This window comes from Rattus rattus, chromosome 5, assembly GCF_011064425.1.
Source record: "Rattus rattus isolate New Zealand chromosome 5, Rrattus_CSIRO_v1, whole genome shotgun sequence".
NCBI lineage: Eukaryota > Metazoa > Chordata > Mammalia > Rodentia > Muridae > Rattus > Rattus rattus.
In genome coordinates, this window is record NC_046158.1 from 111,904,308 (window position 1) to 111,924,961 (window position 20,654).

The following is a 20,654-nucleotide window of genomic DNA, read 5'->3' on the forward strand; positions in this document are numbered from 1 at the left end:
CCACCACCATCATCATCATCGTTGTCATCATCATTATTTGGCATTTTTGTTAAAAATCAAGTAGCCGGACCAGTTATGGACTTACAGCTGGGTCCTCAGTTCTATTCCATTGATCTATGCGTCTGTTCCTTGCTAATCTCATGGCTGTTTTGTTGCTATGGCTCTAGAGCATAACCTGAAATCAGGTTGGTAATACCGCCAGCATTGTTCTTTTTACACAGGAATAAGTTGGCTTCCTGGGGTCTTTTTCACATCCACGTGACCTTTAAGATTGTTCTTTCTAGTTCTGTGAAGAATGGCTGGGAATTTTGGTTGGGAATACATCAAACCTGTAGATCCCTACTGGAAGGATGGTAACTTTCACTACAGTGCTTCCTCTGATGCACAAGCATGGAAGGTCTTTTCATCTTTCAGCGTCTTTTCGATTTCTTCCTCCAATGTCTTAAAGTTTTTATTGTAGAAGTCTTTTACTTCTTTGGTTAGTCTTTTTCCAAGGTATTTCTTTCCTCCACGGTATTCTATTGCGGCCCTTGAGAATGGGATTGTTTCCCTGATTTTTTTTTTTCTCAGTATGTTTGTCATTGCCATATGGAAAGACTACTGACCTTTTGGAGTTATTTATGAATATTCCAAGTTCATCGGCGCTTGTAGTTCTCTTGGGGTCTTTTATGTATGGAATCAAGTGATCTGTATGTTAGGATACTTTGACCTCTTTTCCTGTTCATATCACTTTTATTTTCCTCTCTTGTCTTATCGCTCTAGCTAAGACTTTAAGCACTATGTTTTGTAGGAGCAGGGAGAGTGGGGACAGACACCCTGTTATGGTCTTTATTTTAGTGAGAATGCTTTGAGTTTTTCTTGTTAGTGTGAGGTTGGCTAAACAGTCTGTGGTATGGAGCTCTTATTATGCTGAAATACATTTCCTCCATTCCTTGCCTCTCCCGGTGTTTATCTTGAAAGATACTGGCTTTTGTAAAAGTGACTTTCTGCATCTATTGTTTTTGAGATGATTGTGTGATTTCAGTTCATTCAAACCACCACTGTGTCATCAGTTAAGTGATGGCACTGATTGGAAAAGAGGGGCTTCTTGTAACTTGGGATGGAGACGTGGAGGACCCCAAAGAGCCTGAGGACACCAAACTCTCAGATTCTGGTAGGCTTATTTTGCCTGAGGAAATCTCTTTATTCTTAGCAGAGGGTGCATCCCAACTCTGCCCTTCAGTGTTTCACTCTCTGCCCTTGCCTGAGGGAAGTAATCCAGCATTGGCTGGAACCGGCAATGATCTCTCCCGTGAAGGAGATACCAAGCAAGACAATGCTGGTGTCTCTTAGTGTCCACCCATTTTTGTCTATAGATCATTTACCAGACTCAAGGCTAAACAGGCCTTACAGCCACACAGAAACTGTGGTCTGTGAGGAGGGACACAACAGCTCACTCTCCCTAGAAATTGCTTTGTTCATTTCTCTCTCTCTCTCTCTCTCTCTCTCTCTCTCTCTCTCTCTCTCTCTCTCCCTCTCCCCCCTCTCCCTCTCTCTCTTTCATATTTACTTTACTATTTTGTTTTGTTTTCAAGACAGGGTTTCACTGTGTAGCCCTGGCTATCCTGCAACTTTGTAGACCACTTCTGCCTTGAACTCATAGAGATCAGCCTGTTTCTGCCTCCTGAGTGCTGGGCTTAATTAAAGGCATGGGCCACCGCCACCCGGCCACCTGGCCACCTGGCCACCCGGCTTATTTTGCTTTTAATTACTTGCATATGTGAGTATCTGCTTGGGGATTTATGCACTGAATGCTGATGCTCAAAGAGGCCAGGAGAGAGAGTCAGAAGCCCCTGAGCTGGACTTGAAGATGTGCGTTCTCTCAAGGACAGCCTGAGCTCCTAACCACACGGGACTAGCGTTCCTGTCTCTTTTATTCTTTTTAATTTTTTGCATATTTATTTTGTAGGGACGGGGCACAATAAGCCACAGTGTATGTTTATAGGTCAGAGGATAGTTTACTGGGGACAGTTCTTTCCTCTCACAATTTCAGTGTCTGGGATCAGACTCAGTTCATCAGGCCTGCAGGTTGCCACTTTTACCCACTGAGCCGTCTCGCCAGACCCTTTTTCTTATTTGTTTGTTTGTTTTGTTTTGGTAACAGGTCTCACCGTTTAGTTTTATCTGGCCTACAACTCACAGTGTAGACCAGGCCTCCAACTCACAGAGATCCACCTGCCTCTACCTCCCGTGTGCTGGGATTAAAGCATGCACCGTCACACAGGGCTCTTTAAAAATATTATTTTTAATGTGTATGGGTATTTTGTCTGCATGGTAAGACTGTGCAGCTTGTCCATGCTTGATGCCCCCATGGGCCAGAAGAGGATATTAGATTCCCTGGAACTGGAGTTAAAGATTTTGCTAACAACTATACAGGTTCTGGGGATCAAACTCAAGTCCTCTGTAAGAACACTGAGTACTGCTGATCCATCATCTCAACAATTTCTGTGATAGTCTACGTAGTTCTTAGACCTCTGGAATGATCTTGAAGGTATAATGTAGAAAAATTTAGCACTTGGGGCTAGGAAAATCAAAGAATGAAGGCAGATCTTTTTTTTTAATCTATATTAACACTTGCTAATTGGATATTCTGGCTCTGTTTTAGTGGTAAAAACATATATTTTTGCAGCATCTCCTTTATTTTTGTTCTTACTAATCTACACAGTGCAGAATTTCTCCAAGATCTTTTTTAAACAAAAAAGATTTATTTTTATTTATATGAGTACATGGCAGCTGTCTTCAGACACATACTAGAAGAGGGCATCAGATCTTATTACAGATGGTCGTGAACCACCATGTGGTTGCTTGGTATTGAACTCAGGATCTTTGGAAGAGCAGTCAGTGCTCTTAACTGCTGAGCCATCTCTCCAGACCATGAAAGCGGATCTTAATGGTTCATTCTCATAGGAGTTCGGACAGTGGAAGTTCAGATTATGAGATTTCAGGGGGGAGCAGGGATTTTTATCAGGAACTAGCCTGTGGCCATTTATGTGTCATGTTGGCCCAGAATCTGGCTTCATTCTGTGTATGTCCTAACAACTTGACTGCAGCTCAAAGTTGAGCTTAAAGATAAAGATTCATTTGGCAGAGGAAGAAATATCAGGACAAGAGAATTTTCTACTGAGAACAGGGCTGCAGTTGTTAAAGAGACCAGCATCACTGAAGAACATCCTGTGTTTCACTGGGACAAAAGCCAGGGTATCTGGAGGGCAAAACCATATTCAACAAGGGCTGCCCTTGTAAGGATTCAAATTCATTTAAAGGACAGGCACCTGCCGTGAAGGTATTTATTTATTTATTTATTTATTTATTTATTTATTTATTTATTTTTTATAAACCTTTTTTTAAAAGATTTATTTATTTATTATATATAAGTACACTGTAGCTGTCTTCAGACACACCAGAAGAGGGCATCAGATCTCATTACAGATGGTTGTGAGCCACCATGTGGTTGCTGGGAATTGAACTCAGGACCATCTGGAAGAGCAGTCAGTGCTCTTAACCACTGAGCCATCTCTCCAGCCCCCGTGAAGGTATTTTAAAGTTCCAATTCCCTTTGTCTTTTCTCTCTTTCAGAATAGAGCATCACTAGTTCTAGCCTTTGCACCCACCTTTCAAATAAAGGGAAGGAAAGAGAAAGACTTTACAAAGTAGGGATGGCACCTAGATGAAGGGGTGCTTCTCAAAAATCACTCAAAGGCAGCAGCTTCTCTCTCCCAGGGCAGATCCATCCTTGGCTACACATGAGAGCACAACACCCTGTTTAATGCGATCCCCAATAACACTATAAAAAAAATGTCAGCAAGCGAAAGGCCCTGGCACACCTGTGCACTTCTGCTCTCTATACTTTGACCTCTGATCTTCTTGTTGCTGCGTCCAAAGCAAACTTCTAAGTGTCGCTCTCTAAAATGGATTCAAGTCTATTCTTTTGTCTTGAGAAGTTCTAATTCCTAGTATCTTAAAAAGGGACTGTACTTGGAGGCAAGGACTGCAAAGAGGCAACTGGGAAGAAAGGAGCCTAATAAATACAATGAGATTGCTGGGCCATTTGAGTCCACGAGGACATTTGATGAGTTACATACAGTGGAAATGGAATGAAGACATGTACGCACACACACATTCAGAGAGAGAGAGAGAGAGAGAGAGAGAGAGAGAGAGAGAGAGAGAGAGAGAGAGCAGTCATCTATGTGCTAAAGAGAGCAGCCTTGGGAGAAATGAGCCTTGTGGTTCCCTTGGGCTCAGACTCATTGGCCCCCAGCAGAGTGGGGGAATAAGTTGCTGCTGTTTTAGACACTCTATGTGCTTGTAATGGCAGCTCTAAAAAACCAGCGCACTCATTCTGATTCAGAAAACAAGCCGCATTTCATTACTAAACTACAAATCTCTGAACAGCAGATTTAACAGACTTGGTGTCCACTGCTAGGTTATTCATTGTTGCAGTAAATTGGAAGGTTACAGAATTCCCATTTCGACATGGAAGCTGGATTGACGGAGTTATTGCTTCAAGATAAGTCTAGCATTGGAATGAAAATTGGCCATCAATAAATATTAACCTCAATGATTGATGGTCACGTAAGTTAAAAATCTCATCTCAGAAAGTCTAGTCCCTTCTGCCTCCTTGTCTTCCCGACTGACCTGCCTCTCACGGAAACAATTCTTAAGCTCTTTATAGACTTGGGCAAGACTGCACAAATCACCCAGGTCATTAAACCTGGATATAGATGCTAAGGCTAAGGGCTGAACTATAGCAACGCATGCAATTACCTGCTGTTTATTGCTAAAGGATTATAAATCTCTAAGCTATTGCACTGTTTCCATCAAGATGTCAAAGCTGTGGAGAGAAGTTGGGAAAGCCAGTTGGCTTCTATCCGTGGAAGGCAGCTGGTGTTCCGTCAAGAAAATTAGCTAGTTCCTAGAGTTGGCAGCAAAGAGAGAATGGCAGAGTTAAATGAGCTAGGCTGAAGGTGCAGAGGTGAAAAAGAAAAGGGTTTGGTGAGGAGGCTCCATCGTGATGAAGGGACATTTATAGGACCTGCTCTGTTCACCGTGCCTACCGTACTGATGCCACTGACCACATGGCTTCATGAACATTAATGAGCTCTCCTCAGCATATGGAACTTCCTCCGAAGGTTTCAGAGTCAGCAGGATTGGTGTTTTGTGAGGTGGCTCTCTCTCTTCAGTTTGTAGATGGCCATCCTTTTTTTTTTTTTTTCCAGAGCTGAGGACCAAACCCAGGGCCTTGCGCTTGCTAGGCAAGCGCTCTACCACTGAGCTAAATCGCCAACCCCTGGCCATCCTCTTGCTATGTCCTCACATGGTCTTTCTCTGTGTGCCTGCATTCTTGATGTCTCTGTGTGCCCGAATCTGTGATGTCTCTCTACGTTCTGAATACCCTTTTTGTATAAGAACTCCAGTCAGACTGCTGTAAGGAGGCATCTTAAGAAACTCATTTTAATGCTCTTTCCTTAAAGTCCCAATACAGTAATATTGGGTTTGGTTAGGGCTCCCAGGGAATTTTCGAGGGATAAGAACTCAATCCATTGGGCTCCCTAGTACATTGCTCCCTCAGCTGATGGAAGGATGACTGTTGGTGACTCTGCTATTCAGCCAGGGCCAGCCAGGGCTGTCTTGCTTGGGAGGTTATCTTCCTTCTGGTAGCTCTCAAACAATGCTGCCTGGTACAGTGTTCTGTCTCCAGATGAGTCAGACACACGGATGTTCGCTATGCTCCTGAGCCCACTGTGGGACTGTGGGATTTGACTAAGAACAGCTTCTAGTTGAAAGGCACATCTTTGTTCAGCTTCTTCCTCTGCCACTTTTGGCTCCCCTCCCCTCCCCTCCCTTCCCATCCCCCCCCTCTCTCTCTCCCTCTCTCTCTCTCTGTATTTGTAAAGTTCATTTATTTAGGTACACAGCCCCAGGGATTCTCAGATACCCACCTTGGGCAAGTACTAAAAAAGGGGTACAGTGGTCAGCTATTTCAACAACAGTCTCACTTAGAGGCACATCCCAGGCTCTGGGGTCTTCTGCTCTTTGCCCCTACCTCCGAGGTCCTGCCCCAGAGGCTCCAGGAGAAATATGAGGTGGGGTTGGATCCTCACGGTGATGGGAAACTGGTCAGCTGCCCCTTCTGCTGGAAGGAGAGCTGGAACCAGGATTGGGTGTACTCCATGCAGCCAAACTCTATGGTGGACATGGAAGCCTCGGGGGTGGACCACAGGCCCCAGAAGAAATGAGACACCAGGGCATACCGGCTGATCTCTATCAGCAAGTCTTCCTGTTTCTTCTGCTCCTCTTTGGAGAGGTCCTCACCTTTCTGAACCTCCGCTAGATAATGACAGATGAAATGGAGTTGCTGTTCTCTAGTGAGGTAGTCTGTGGGTCTTGCTTTGTAGAAAGGCCAATCCTCGTAAGTATAATCATAAACCCACTCACAGAAATGATTCCCAGTGTCAAAGCCATTTGTAACTACTGTACTCAAAATCAACCAACATGAGGTTGTCATCACTGTCTGGCTCTGAGAGCAATAAGATGTTTCCTTCCTGTATGTCATTGTGGTAGAAGACCACTGGTGACGGTGTAGCGTCTAGTAACTTCCTGAGGTTGTTCATCTCATCCTTGAGGTTGTACATCTCCACCAGGTTCGTCTGGGGGAGGCCAGTGGAAGGCAGGTCCTGGATCTGCTTTAGGTAGGGTCCATGGTCCCAGACAACCAGCGGGGCTCCTTGGTGAAGGGCATCTCCATACTATGGAAACGGGCCATCTTTGTTGCTCCTGACAACACTGGGTCCTGGAGCTCTTGAGTTTTCAATGGCCGGCTCTGTACCCAGTAACTGGAAGGTACTGTTCCAAGCGCCCCTCTGGAAACACTCTATAAAGTTGGGGCCCTAGAGACCTCTCTGCAAGTATGGCAAACATCACACTTACTAATACCAAGGAGTCTACACTCTGCAGGATGGCCCCATAGAGTCTTAGCAGCACCTCGTGGGGCTCCCCGACCACACTGGGCACGTGGTTCTCTAGCGAACATCAAAGAGCAGGTTGCTTAAGCCTCCACGACAGATCCACACAGGTCAGGCTCAGCAAAGGTTGCCCCGATTGGTGGGACCCACTCTGGAACCCTTCCCAAGAGGATCTCGTATGCCCGCTGCTCGACAACAAGCCTTCCAGTACAGCAGTCTGAAGCCCCCCTCCCCCGCGAAGCACTAGAACAGGGAGGGGTGTCTGGAGGACCGCAGAGGATGACTCCTGACCTCACTTCTCCTCTCCTTTAGTGAGGTACTAGCTCAATAAATAAAATTGTGCACACCTACATCCTATCTCAGCCTACTTGTCTTTGTCAGGCCTGGTGTTATAGGCCTGTAATCTCAGCACTTGGAAAGCTAAGACATTAGGATCACGAGTTCAAGGCCTGCCTGGACTACAAAGAGATTTCATATTCAGACTGGACAACTTACTTAGAATGAAAACATCATTTAAAGATTTTTTTGTTGTTGTTTTGGTTAGCTTATTTATTCTATGTGTATAAGTGCTTTTCTTGGGGCAGGGTTGGGGGAGGGGAAAAATAAGTGTTTTTCTTGCATGAACATCTGTGTATCAAGTGTGTGCCTGGTGCCCTTGGAGGTGTTGGATCCTCTGGAATTGGAGTTGTGGACAGTTGTGCACCACAAAGCCAGGGCTGGGAATCAAACCTGGAGCTTCGGCAAGCAAGAACAAGTATTCATAACAGCTTACTTAGCCTTCTCTCCAGCTCCCTTTAAAAAGTACAAAATATGTTATTTATCTTTAGCTATGAGTATATATGTGCTAGTAGGTGCCTGTGGATGGCAGAGGCAGGTGCTCTGGAAAAAGATGTGGATACTGGGAACCAAACCTGGGCTCTCATCTGCCTGCCTCTGCCCCCAAGCACTGGGATTAACCATGCTCAGCTGCAATAAGGACTCTTTATCACAAAACCATCTCTCCAGCACCAAGAATGAAACAAAATGAAAGGCTGGGGATATAGCCCATCAAGGAAGCACTTGTCTAATTTAACCAAGATTTAATTCCTCAGCAAAACACACATACACAGACATACAAACACACATATACATACACCACACACACACCCAACCTTTAAGATTATCCAAAATCACTTTATTGTAATTAGTTCACAGATAAAACATTACACATTACACAACTGGTTTAAGGCAGCCATTCAGACATTTGCCCGGCCTGAGTTCTATGGGTCTGGTGAACACCTATGCAGTCTGAATGGCCATTCTGAAGCCATGGAGCACTGCTTAGGGTTTCGTACTTTTATTATCAATGATGGCTTTCATTCACTCATCAAGTTCAGCAATTGGATGAAATTTGTGTTTATTTTAATAACAGAATTATTTTAATTGCTATTTATCGTAATACTAATTTACTTATTGCTACTTCAATACTCAGAAGGTGGAATTCACTTATCCATTTAAAAACAAGGAAAAGCTATGACACAGTTGCTCTGTGACCTCTTCTAGTTTGCCCTCCGTTACTGTGATACAACATGGACCAGAAGCAACTCGGGAGGGAAGGGTTTCTTTTTCTTTTCTTTTTTTTTTTAATGACTTATTTTTTTAATTAATTTATTTTTTATTTTATTTTATTCATTTATTTCATGTATGTGAGTACACTGTTGCTGTCTTCAGATACACCAGAAGAGGGCAGCGGATCTCCACTATAGATGGCTGTGAGCCACCATGTGGGTGCTGGGAATTGAACTCAGGACCTCTGGAAGAGCGGTCAGTGCTCTTAACTGCTGAGCCATCTCTCCAGTCCAGGGTTTCTTTTTCTTACAGATTACAGTCCATCTTCAAGAGAAACAAGTCAGAGGCTCAAGTCAGGACCCTGGAGGCAGGAGCTGAAGCACAGATAAGACGTCTACTGGCTTCCTCCCAGGTTCATGTTTACCTAACTTCCTTATATAGCCCAGACCCACTGCTTAGGGATGGCACTGCCCACACTGAACCGGGCTCTCCCATGTCAATCAGCAGTTAAGAAAATGCCCCACAGCATTCCACAGGTCAATCTAATGGAGGCAATTTCTCAACGGAGCTCTCTCTTCCCAGGTACATCAGGGTGACAGTGCAGATTAGCCATCACAAGACCTCTTCTATGTCTCCTATGTTCCTTTGCCTGCCCTCTGTCCCTCCTTGTCTCTCAACCAGAGTCTCTCTTGGTCTCCTTTCTAAATGACACTGGCTTTATTAGTCACGGTTCTCTAGAGGAACAGAACTGCTAGGATGAATAGATAGTAAAAGGGGATACTGTTGGAGCAGTCCAACAATGCCCAGATCCAGTAGGAGAGCCTGAGATCCAGGAGTTGCTCAGTCCACAAGGCTGGATGTCTCAGCTGCCCCAATCTGGTGCTGAAGGCACAGGGCTTTCTGGGAGAGCTACTTGTCTTCAGTGTGTGCTGGGAGTCCAAAGAAACTAGTCCTAATAGCAGTGAACTAGCAGTGCAGCAACAGGATAGATGACCTTGCCAACCAAAGTGAAGGCAAGCCAGCAAAGAGCAAAGCTTCCTCCTTCCACCTTGTTTTATCTGGGCTGCCACCAGGAGCTTCCCACGTTTGCACTGAGTCTCAGTGCTTCAGATAATCTGAAGTTCCCATCGGCTTGTCTTTTACTTAGTTCAAGATCCTTGCTATTGTAAATAGAACAGCAATAAACACGCTTGTACATATATTTTTGTGGTAGAATATGGAGTTCTTTGGGTACGGGTCCAAGATTAGTATAGCTGGATCATATGGTAGTTATAGTTTTAATTTTTGAGGATTCTCTAAATAGATCTCTGTAATGGATATTAAATATCCATTTAATATATGAGTATTTATGAATAATGTATGGATACTAGTTGCTGCACACCATCCAGCAGCTAATAAGAGTTCCTTTTCCCCTGTATCCACTCCAATATTTGTCAAATTTCTTTTTATTTTATGTTTCTTTTTGTCTTTGAGACAAGGGGTGGTAGCTGTTTATCTGTGGTATTGGGATGAGATTTTGAATGTGGCAAGGCATTACCTGGTGTGTCAAAGTGGCAGTAGCAGGTTATCTTCTGATATTTATGGCATCTCGAGCTCCAGGAAGTGGCTAGGTTTCTAGTACTAGGTTTCATGACTTCCTCCTGTTGACTGGACTTAAGTCTAATTGGATTTTTATTACCACCAACATGTGAGAGTCACTTGCTGCCCCCTTACTAATATCTTGCCCTATTGGTCCTTGTTGTAGTTTATAGATGTTGTAGCTGGGTAGGATTATTAATTGATCCCACGTCTTGGCAGCTTGCAAACACTGAAACCAAATGCATGACAAAAAACCTAAACTCTAGACCACATCCCTGATGGTGCAAACATCCTTAGTACTGTACTAGCATACTAAATACAAACACATTACAAGATGATTGTTTACCATTGTAAAAATTGACTTTCTCTGGGAAATGCAGGGTTCATTCAACATATGTAAGTCAATAAAGATAATAAATCATATTAATGGACCTAAAGACAAATTCACATGACCATCTCAATAGATTTAGACAAAGCCTCTGAGAAAATCCAGCATGCTTTCATGATAAAGTCCTGGAGACGGTCGGACTGGAGGGAACACACTGAGGCCTGGCAGAGGTTCTATGTGACCGAGCCAGTCAATGTCATCCTCAGTGGAGGAAGACTTGAAGCGACCTCTGAAACCAGGAATGAGGCAAGACTGCCCACCATCCCAGTCCTTTTAGTGTAGGCAGGAAGCACTAGCTAGAGCAATAGGGCAAGAGAGGGCAAGTAAAGGTCGGCAGGGAGAAGTCTTTGCAGATGACATGATGTACACATCGGAGATGCCAAAAGCTCCACCAGAAAACTTCCAGAAACAACCAGCAATTTCAGCAAAGTGGCAGAAAACCAAAGTTCAAATCAAAGCCTTTCTGTAGACGAACAACAAACATTGAGAAAGGGATGATGGCCACACTCCCATTTATAATAGCACCCAAGAAAATGAGACAACTTGAGATAACATCTATGTGAGAAGGCAAAAGACACCTACAATGGACAATTCAATATCTGAAGGAAGAAATGGAGATAGACATTATGAAATGGGAAGTCATCCCACAACCTTGGATCAGTAGAATTAATGTTGCAAGAATGTTCATCATACCAAAAGCAATGTACATATTCAGTGCAATCCCAGTCAAAATAGTCACAGTATTTCTCACAGAAATAGACAAAAAGGCATCCTTAAATTCATATGGTATCTGAAAACCCCCAGATAGCCAAGGAAATCCTGTGCAAAAGGGATAATACTTCACTCCCTGATGCCTAGGCATTCAAATATTTGAGCCTATGGTGCCTATGCTCATTCCAAACAGCACAGAAGTTATGCCACTTGGGCTGACAATTCAAGAACCACAAACTAACAAAAATCTTAGTGCCAGGCACAAGCAACCTCGTTTTGAGTCACTGGTCAGGGAAGTCCAAGTAACTCCCAATACACTCTCTCTCTCTCTCTCTCTCTCTCTCTCTCTCTCTCTCTCTCTCTCTCTCTGTATATATATGTATGTATATATATATGTATATTTATACACACACACACACACACACACACACACACACACACACACATATATATACACCATAGCTGTTGCCCTTGGTTACCTCTTCAAGGTTGAAAGTCAGCCCCTATTGTGGATACCCTGGAGACTTAGGGCACAAGACTGATTGTTAGAGCTGGATCTAACCTGAAAGCCTTACTGAACGGTCCAGCTTTCACCTATGTTCCTACTCTTTAAGATTGTTTTAGCTACTCATGGGTCTTGGCTATTCATGTGGGATCCATGTGAATTACTGTATTGTTTTTTTTTCTGTGGAATATGATATTGAAATTTTGATAATACAGCCATTAATTTTTGTAATATGGCCATTTCTAAATGTTAATTCTGCAAATCCAGAAACAAGGAAGGTTTTTCTATCATCTAATGTCTTTATGACTTCCTTTTCAGGGTTTTCAAGTTTTCACTTGCATTAGAGCTTGTGTTAGTCAGGGTTCCCCAAAGTCACAGAACTTATCTAATGACAGACTTATGGTCGTCTCTCTGTCTCTCTCAGTGTGTGTGTGTGTGTGTGTGTGTGTGTGTGTGTGTGTGTGTGTGTCTGTCTGTCTGTCTGTGTATGTGTGTATATTCAAAATTAATCTACAGATTTAATGAAACAACCATCAAAATTCCAATGTCATATTTCACAGATCTAATTTAATTTACTGACTTACAGACTGCAGTCCAGCTAATACAACAGTGGCTATCTGTGAGCAGAAGTCCAAGAATCTAGTAGTTGCTCCGTCCCACAAGGTTGGCTGTGTCATCTGGGTGTCTCAGTCTTCTACATATGCTGGCATCCTGAAGATGTAGGCTCCAATGCCAATGAAGAAAAGGATGGGGTAGCAAGGTGAGGGCCAGCAGGCAAAGACCAAGTGCTTCCTTCCTCTGTGTCCCTATACATACTTCCTGCAACAGATGTGGCCCAGATTAAAGGCATGCCTTCCCACCTCAAGATCCAGAACAGATCAAAGACATGTGTCTCCCTGCCTAAAGATCTGGATCAAAGGTGTGTTGTCCGACCTCCAAGATCTGTATTGGAAGTGGGATTCACCCACTTCATACCAAGCAGAAAATCTCTCCCAGGGGTGCCCTCCATTTCTGGATTGTAGTTCATTCCAGATATAGTTGGGTTAACAACCAAGAACAGCCATCAGAGAGGTCTCTTTTTTGGTTAGGATTATTCTTAGTACTTTTCTGGGAGCTATTATGAATGAGATTATTCTACTTTAAACCCTAGGATCTAGAGATGGAAATGTAAAGTTTCACTATGATCATATTTTTTTCTCTTATGTTCTGTATGCTGCGGAGAATGGCTATGGTAGCCATACGTTTTAGTTTTGAACGAGTCTGTTTATTATGCATATATCAAGCCAAAGTAAAAGAATAAGTAGCAAGTTATAGATGGTAGGTAGATGGATAAGTTGCTAAACATCACCAAATTGGAGCTCAAACATCCAGCAGAAGTAACCCGGGGAAGTCCTATTTAGGCCATCAGCTAGAGTTCCTGATCAAGAGAGTCCTGGTAGAACCTTGTCTCAGAAGACTTGTATCCTCTTAGCTGAGGCTTACAAGTAAAAGAATAAATAGCAAGAGATAGAGACGACATCATCAAATTGATTGCTCACAACATCTAGTAAACACCTAGTGGGAAGATTGACCCAAGTCAGCGCAGCTCCCTAGCAAACTTTTTCTCCCGGGCTGCGATTCCCATTCACACAGCAGACACTTTCAGATCACAGGGTAAACAGTAGTAATATCTGTTGGAAATGGTTTGCTTTCTGGCTATTCTCAAGGACATGATGTTTTTACTCTTAGACTGTCTTGCTGTTTTTCTCCCTTTGTCACAATTGGCAAGGTCATCCTACCTGCAGCTGAAAGACCGTGGGGCACTCTTTGAGACAAACTTGCTTGGGTCTGGAATGAGACATGGCACAACCTTGCGTCCAGAGTAACCCTTTCAGTACACTCAAATGGCGCATGGCAGTTTACCAAGGCAGTGCATATTACTCTCTGTCTTTGAAACGATCCTTGAACCTGTTCCTTCCTATCTGTTCCTGCAACCAGGGTCTCAGGGCATCAGCAACTTTCTCCTAGGCAAAGTTCATCCCAGAACTCTTTCTTTGCCTCAGTTTCTCAAGAGTTCCTTTTTGTAATGCTATCGAGCGTATATTTTGTTCTGGCTTAAAACATTTACTGTGTTAGTCTATTTTCTGTTTCTCTAACAAAAGACGTATGTGGTGGTTAATACTGACTGTCAACCTGACAGGACCTAGAAGAGTGACTTTCAACCTTCCTAATGCTGCCACCCTTTAATACGGTTCTTTGTGCTGTGGTGACCCTCCCATCATAAAATTATTTGCATTGCTACTTCGTAACTGTAATTTTGCTATGTAATATTATGAATCATAACGTAAATATCTGAAATGCAGGATGGTCTTGTGTGACCCCAGTGAAAGGGTTGTTCGACCCCAGAGGAGTCATGGTTCACAGGCTGAGAACCATTGGTTTAGAATCATCTAGAAGACAAGTCCTTGAGGATGCTGATGAGGAGTGTAGATTAAGTTAATTGAGGAGGGAAGACACGTCGTAAATATGGATGAGACCATTCCATGGGCTCGGATCCTAGACTAAATAAAAAGGAAAGAGGGAGCCAAACATCAGCATTAATCAGTCTGCTTCTCGACTGGGTGTGCCTCGAGCTCCTGCTGTTGTTGATCCCCGGTGCTGATGGTCTGTATTCTTGAGCTATGAACCATCCTTTCTTAGGTTCTTTGTCAGGGTATTTAATCAGGGCACCAGAAAGAAAACTAAGACAGTTTGGTACTTTTTAAAGAAAAGAGTCTTACTGAGCTTCCAATTCTGAAGGCTAGACGTTCAAGATTGGTCCCTGCCATCACCATCAGTGTGGGCTCAGGGTGTGTGTGTGTGTGTGCGTGCGTGTGTTTTTTTGTTGTTGTTTTTGTTGTTGGTACTGTTTTTTGAGACACAGTCTGGCCTCAAACTCACTATGTAGGAGACTGGCCTTGTCCTTCTGATCCTTCTGCCTCCTCTCTCAAGGGCTGAGATTACTTATACATGTGCCCAGCTTAATGCTTCCTCTTTTTTATAACAAGTCACGAAAGCTGATCAATCTTGGTCCCAGAAGGTGGGCACTGACCCCTTCTGAAGGCAGTGCTCCTATGATCTGACTATCTTCCAGCAGGCCCCACCTCTTTTGTTGTCAGGGTCCTTTGGGCTTCACCTCTCAGCGGTTCTGCCATCTTCCAGTGTTGCTGTCCCATGGACAGAGCTGCCAGCGTGTAAGCCAGTGGACACATATCCAAGCCATCATACTTACCCATCCCGCTCTCAGGACCACCCTCCATCACTTTGCCATCCAGACCACAGCAGACAGTCCAATGCCTAAACATGGCCTCCCAAGGCCTGCCCAGCATGGCTCACCCCACGTTCCCAGGCTCCACCCTGATTAGACCCAGCACTGCTTTATCCTTGCTGTGTAGAGTGAATGCCTTTTTCTTCTTTTTTTTTTTTTTTTTTTTTTTTTTTTTTTCGGAGCTGGGGACCGACCCAGGGTCTTACCTGCGCTCTACCATTGGCTAAATCCCCAACCCCGTGAATGCCTTTTTATTACCTGCATTTCCACTCCATTGGAAAATCTATGTCCCCGAATCCCCGTGTGTGCGTTCATTCTATTCTTGTCATCTGCCTTCTCAATCCTACAGCTGTCACCACACAGCAAGTGTACCTGCTTTATTGCCCTGTTCTTTGTTGTGTATAAGCTGCCTTCTTTGCTAAAGCGTGGGCCATTAAAGGGAAAGCAAGTGTGTCCTCACTTAACCCTCACAGCTCCACATGGGTCTGATATACTATAGTTCTCACTAATAATCTGATGGACTGAACTAAGTGTGCTTAGATACAAAAAGAACCCAATCTCCTTCATGAGGTAAAGCACTCAGATTTCACACGGTTTAGGGAGAGTCTCTTGGCCAGACAAAGTGTTGAGAACATTTCTTTTACGTGCATCTGAGCAAGGCTTGTTCCAACCTACCTTTTCATCTACTTCAATAAACCTTATCAAAGCTTTGCTTTTCACCATGCTGACTAATGCCACGGGCTCAAGGACTTATGTGTTAGCCGCTCTTGTCATGTAATAAGTTGCTTCGAATGATCATAAATACTTATCATCTCTCGTGCTTGGCATCCTGGGCTATGAAAGTTTATGAGTCAGGGTTTGTTTGATGTCATCGTTAGATGTCACCCAGGGTTCCAGTTATCTAGCTTTCTAAAGGTTGCACCAAGGCTTCACCCCATAACTATCAGGTTGGTTCCTCCCTATCTGGGCTTCTGATCTTCAGAGACTGCTTGAGTGGCACATAGCATAGAAGCTGGCTTTGTCTAGAGTGGGGACTTCAAGAGAGTCAGAGAGGAGCTAGATGTCTTTATGACCTGTCTTCGGAAGATAAAGCATTGCTATTCATCACAGATCACACAGAGCAGCCTTGCTTCAAACACAGGCTGGCTACACAGGCTGTGAATACCACAACAGGGCCACAATGGGCCACCCCTGCTTTTTCTTTCCTAGCTTAATCTATCTGTCTTGTCTGTCTGTCTGTCTGTCTGTCTGTCTGTCTTTCATTAATTTATTTATTGAGATTCCCTATGCTTCCCAAGGTGGTCTTGATCTCCTAGCAATCCTCTTTGTCTCTGCCTCTAAGTAGCTGGGACAACAGGTGTGTACTTGTATATAACATCTAGCTTTCTATATAACTACATCATGAAGGAGACAAAAGGAGCCAGGCATGGGGGTGCATGCCTCCAAACATAACATTTACAAGAGTTTGAGGCAAAGGATTGTTTGAATTTAGAATTTAGGAGCTTTGATAATATAGAAAGACTCCTGTTTCTATAAACTTAGAGAGAGAGAGAGAGAGAGAGAGAGAGAGAGAACTATTCTAATATAGTAAATGGCTTAACCTAAAATAATACAGATTAGGAGATCTTATACTCTGTGTGTGTGTGTGTGTGTGTGTGTGTGTGTGTGTGTGTCTGTGTATGTACATGTATTTGTGTGCTATGTATATATGTATGTGTGTTTGTATGCTGTCTGTATGCATGTGTGTGTATGTATGTGTATGTATGCATGTGTATGTTTGTGCATGTTCCCCTTTTTTTTGAACCAGGGTTTCACCATTCCTCAAACTCCTGTCCCAGCATCTCCAGTGTTAGTATTATGCGCATCTGCTCAATGATGCCTTTGAGAAATTTCCTTTAAAACCTTAAATTTTGGAAATTATTAATTGATACCCAAAAGAAGAAGAAAGTTTGGATTCAGCAGCAGCAGCAGCGATGTGGCTTAATCAATAACGTAACTCATTCAAAATCATTTCACATGGTTTTGAGAATAATTCAATGGTAGAGCACTTCTTGTCTAGTATACATAGTGCTCTGAATCCAATCTCCAGCAATACAAAAACATAAAATAAAATAGTCTACCCAAAACAATTCAATGCATTCCTAGACTAAAGGCCTTACACAATATCTCCTGCTTCCGTGCCAAATCCCAACATCCTTGTACAATAATAAATATGTCTGACTTTGAGACATGTTCATACACATAATTAATATAGTGTGTGTGTGTGTTGCTAGTGTGCCCTTATTAATTATGTTTGTTCTTTTGAGACAGGATCATACTGCTGTCCTGTAATTGCTTTGTAGTTCAGTCTAGCCTTGAACTCATAATAATCCTCTTGTCTCAGTTGGGATCACAGGCATACACTACCAAGTCTAGCTTACAGACTCTTTAAAAGTGCTCTTTAAAAGCCTGCCCTTACTTCTGTATTATTTAATATATTTATCAGTAATTTGGAATGAAGGAATAAAAATAATATTTATCAAATTATAAAAGACTCAAAGCTTGGAGGAAGAATTAATATATTAGGTTATCTCACCATGTTTTAGGGATTTATGGGATGGAATAAATCCAATCAAACATGGAATGGCTTACTGTCATGTCCGGTGCTTGGACCTGGAACCCTGGCTGGAGTGACTTAGGAATGAAGGAGAAGCACATGTATAGGGAAGAGCTGGGGTTGAGAGAACTGTACTTGATCTGATGGAGGGTGCCTTTTACTATGCAACCTGAAAACGGAACAGCTATTATGTTTAGTAGAAGGACGTGGGTTAGCTACTCTCAGTAGGAAGACTGTAGGGAGCCTTCTTAAGCTGTAAACATCTGGGAGGAAGAAGCTGAGGTCCATTTTCTACACACACAGTTAACATCCACATGGACCAGCAGTTAACGTCACATAGACCAGAAGAAGGCTTTGCCATTCCCATGGACCTGGGACATGAGGTTCCTGACACAGTTGTGTTCATGTCAGCAACACAATGCACCCAGGACTTCCTCTGCTCCCAACAGCTTATACTCAGATCCACTGAGTGAATTATTTCACTGTTGCCTTTTAACGAAATCTCAATCGTTCGATTTTACCCATGAAGACTAAGGAGCCAGATGCTGAACTGAAAGCCTGAGAGCTCAGAGAGGCCGAGAAAGCACCCGCTGCCCCTCCTCCTCAGCTGATATCCCAAGAGCAATCCCCCTCTCTCACATCTCAAAAAAAGCCTCCTTCCAACTCAAGTCCCCAAGCTCTACTTCCTGTGTGGCTCCGTTGTTGTCCTTACCCCCTCTTAGTCTTGATTTCTCTTTTGTGCTGCTAATGACACATTCTGTCATTTCCTTCAGAACTCCAAGGCAGAACAAGATGGGCAAGATGATCTTCAGGAATTGGAAAAGGAAATGAAGAGGAGAGACAGGCACTAGAAGTCCCTTCTCAGTTAAATAAATAAGATACGACTGCTTCCAGGTGTAGTGGAGGAGAAAATTCATTGTGGATAAAAGGGAGAGCATAGTCAGAGGCAGAGATGTCTGGGAAAGTCCAAGCTGGACATGAGCAGATTGAGCTGGGCCACGTGGGGAGAGTAGAAGGGAAAAGAGAGGGGAGAGAGGGGAACCAGGTGTAGCAGCCAAGAGGGCAAAGGTATAAAAGGGGTGGGTAACCAAAATGCCTGAGTTATATAGGGAAGAGCCTTTGGGGGATGGGTAGCCCAATGCCTGGGCTGAAGAGTTTAGGGGTAGATGGCAGGGTATGCCAGCCCTACCATGTGACAGGGATGCTGGGACTGAGGAATGCTGGGAGAACTAGGTGACCAGGTCCACTTTGATATGTTAATGATGGAGGTTGGACCCAGGCCTTTTCATGTTCTAAACACACACTGACCTTCATCCTCAGACATTCCCATCTTGCCTTGATATACTTTGAGACTGACCTCTCTATCGTATGTTTGATCTGTACTGGGTCAGCCAGATCTTGCTATGTAGACTGAACTGGCCTCTAACTCAAAATCCTCCTGGCTCAGCTCCCTAGCACTTGCCCCCCCCAACCCCACCCCAGGTTGTTTCTCTCCGGTATTTTGATGAAAGGGATGCAAATTAACTGCTATAGAAAACTGGCATAAGAGTGGGCTGTTGCTGTGAGAAAGTCTGGCTAGGTGCCTTTTAAGCCCTTTCGATGTTTTTCAGGAGGAATGTGAAAGAGTTTGCAGATGTGGGCAAGAAATGCCCCAGAATGCTGTAGCTACACGTGAATGGGCAACTCGGTGGGAGTTTAAAGATTCAGAACATCAGTAGAAATGTGGACAACAACTGACTCCCAAAACTTGTTCTTTGACCTTCACATATGTGCTATGAGGTGTGCATGTGCACATACAAACACATACTCTCTAATAAAATTATAGTAGAGCACATCATATCATATAAAACAAAGAATTGACGGGCCAGAGAGATGGATCAGCTTTAAGAGGAGTTTCTTCAAAGGACCTGGTTTCAGTTTTTAGCACTCATACTGGGTGGTTCACAATTGCTTATAACTCTAGTTCTAAGGAATACAACACCCTCTTCTGGTTTCCATGGGCACTTACATGCATGTGGTCCACATAAACTCATGGAGGCAGATAAACATACACAAAAATTAAAAATAAATATATTTTCAAGAAAAGCAAAAAAAAAAAAAAAAAATTAAAAGCTTTGGGCCAGAGAGGTTTGGCGGATTAAGGCACTAGCCATGATGCAAGCCAACAGGCCCAGGTTTACTCCTCAGACCCGACAGAGAGGTAGCTGGAGAGAACCGGCTCTGTCAAGCTGTCCTCTGGGTCCCACACCATGTGCTCTGTAGCACCATCAGGCACACACATAGAATAATGACAATAAAACATAGACGAGAGATCAGGTCATAAAGTTTCAGATAGGGAGGAAAGACTCTTGGGACTTCAACTAGAGACCACTGGTATTATATTCTGGGAAATAATCTGTCTCTGAACATTTTGAAATGAGGCTTCATTAATTACTTTGGCAGAGTAATTTCAAGGCAGCATAGCATTCAGACTGTGGAATGGTTTTTGCTGGCTGGTTGTAGCCAGAATTACAGGGAGAATTTGGAGCCAAAAGTGGAACAAAAAGATTTGAAAAATGTGCAGTTTGGCCATAAGAGGCGAGTTTAAAGGAGAGACAAACCAGTGCGGATGCAGCTGCTGCAGTGTTAAAGAGATTAGTGCTGCTAAAAAGCTGTGAACTTTGCCCTGGGACAGTAGAGAATGGTTTTGACAACAAGACCACACCTCAGGGTGTGTAAAACGAAACACTCACCTAGAAGACATTCCTTTAAAATAGTCTCCAGGGCATGTTGGTGGGAAGGGACGTATTGGAAGTATTTCCCTGGGTTCAAATGTATCCCTCAGAGCCTCTCTGGTTGTAGTTCAAGGAGGCCCAGCTAGTACTTGAGTTATCAGCAAAACTTGGTGCTTACCCCTTCCGTTGGTTTTAAGGAATTACAGAAATAAAAGACTATGAAAAACTCAGCGAGACTTTTAAGGACAGGCTGAGAACATCAGAGATAGGCAAATTAAAACTGCTTTGAAGCCTGGCATGGTGGCACACACCTTTCGTCTTAGCACT

At 43.4% G+C, this 20,654-nt stretch overlaps 1 protein-coding gene and 1 pseudogene across 1 annotated transcript in view; both read right to left on the reverse strand.

Moving 5' to 3' along the window:
• Window positions 1-6,136: 6,136 nt before the first annotated feature.
• LOC116901007 lies at window positions 6,137-7,100 on the reverse strand (annotated as a pseudogene).
• Window positions 7,101-8,794: 1,694 nt separating this feature from the next.
• Window positions 8,795-20,654, reverse strand: part of Tmem230 (transmembrane protein 230) — a 49,274-nt gene continuing 37,414 nt past the window's right edge. Inside the window, exon 6 of the mRNA XM_032904264.1 lies at window positions 8,795-8,910. Coding sequence (XP_032760155.1) covers window positions 8,890-8,910 — 21 coding nt within the window. The 3' untranslated portion in view covers window positions 8,795-8,889. The remainder of the gene's footprint in view (window positions 8,911-20,654) is intronic.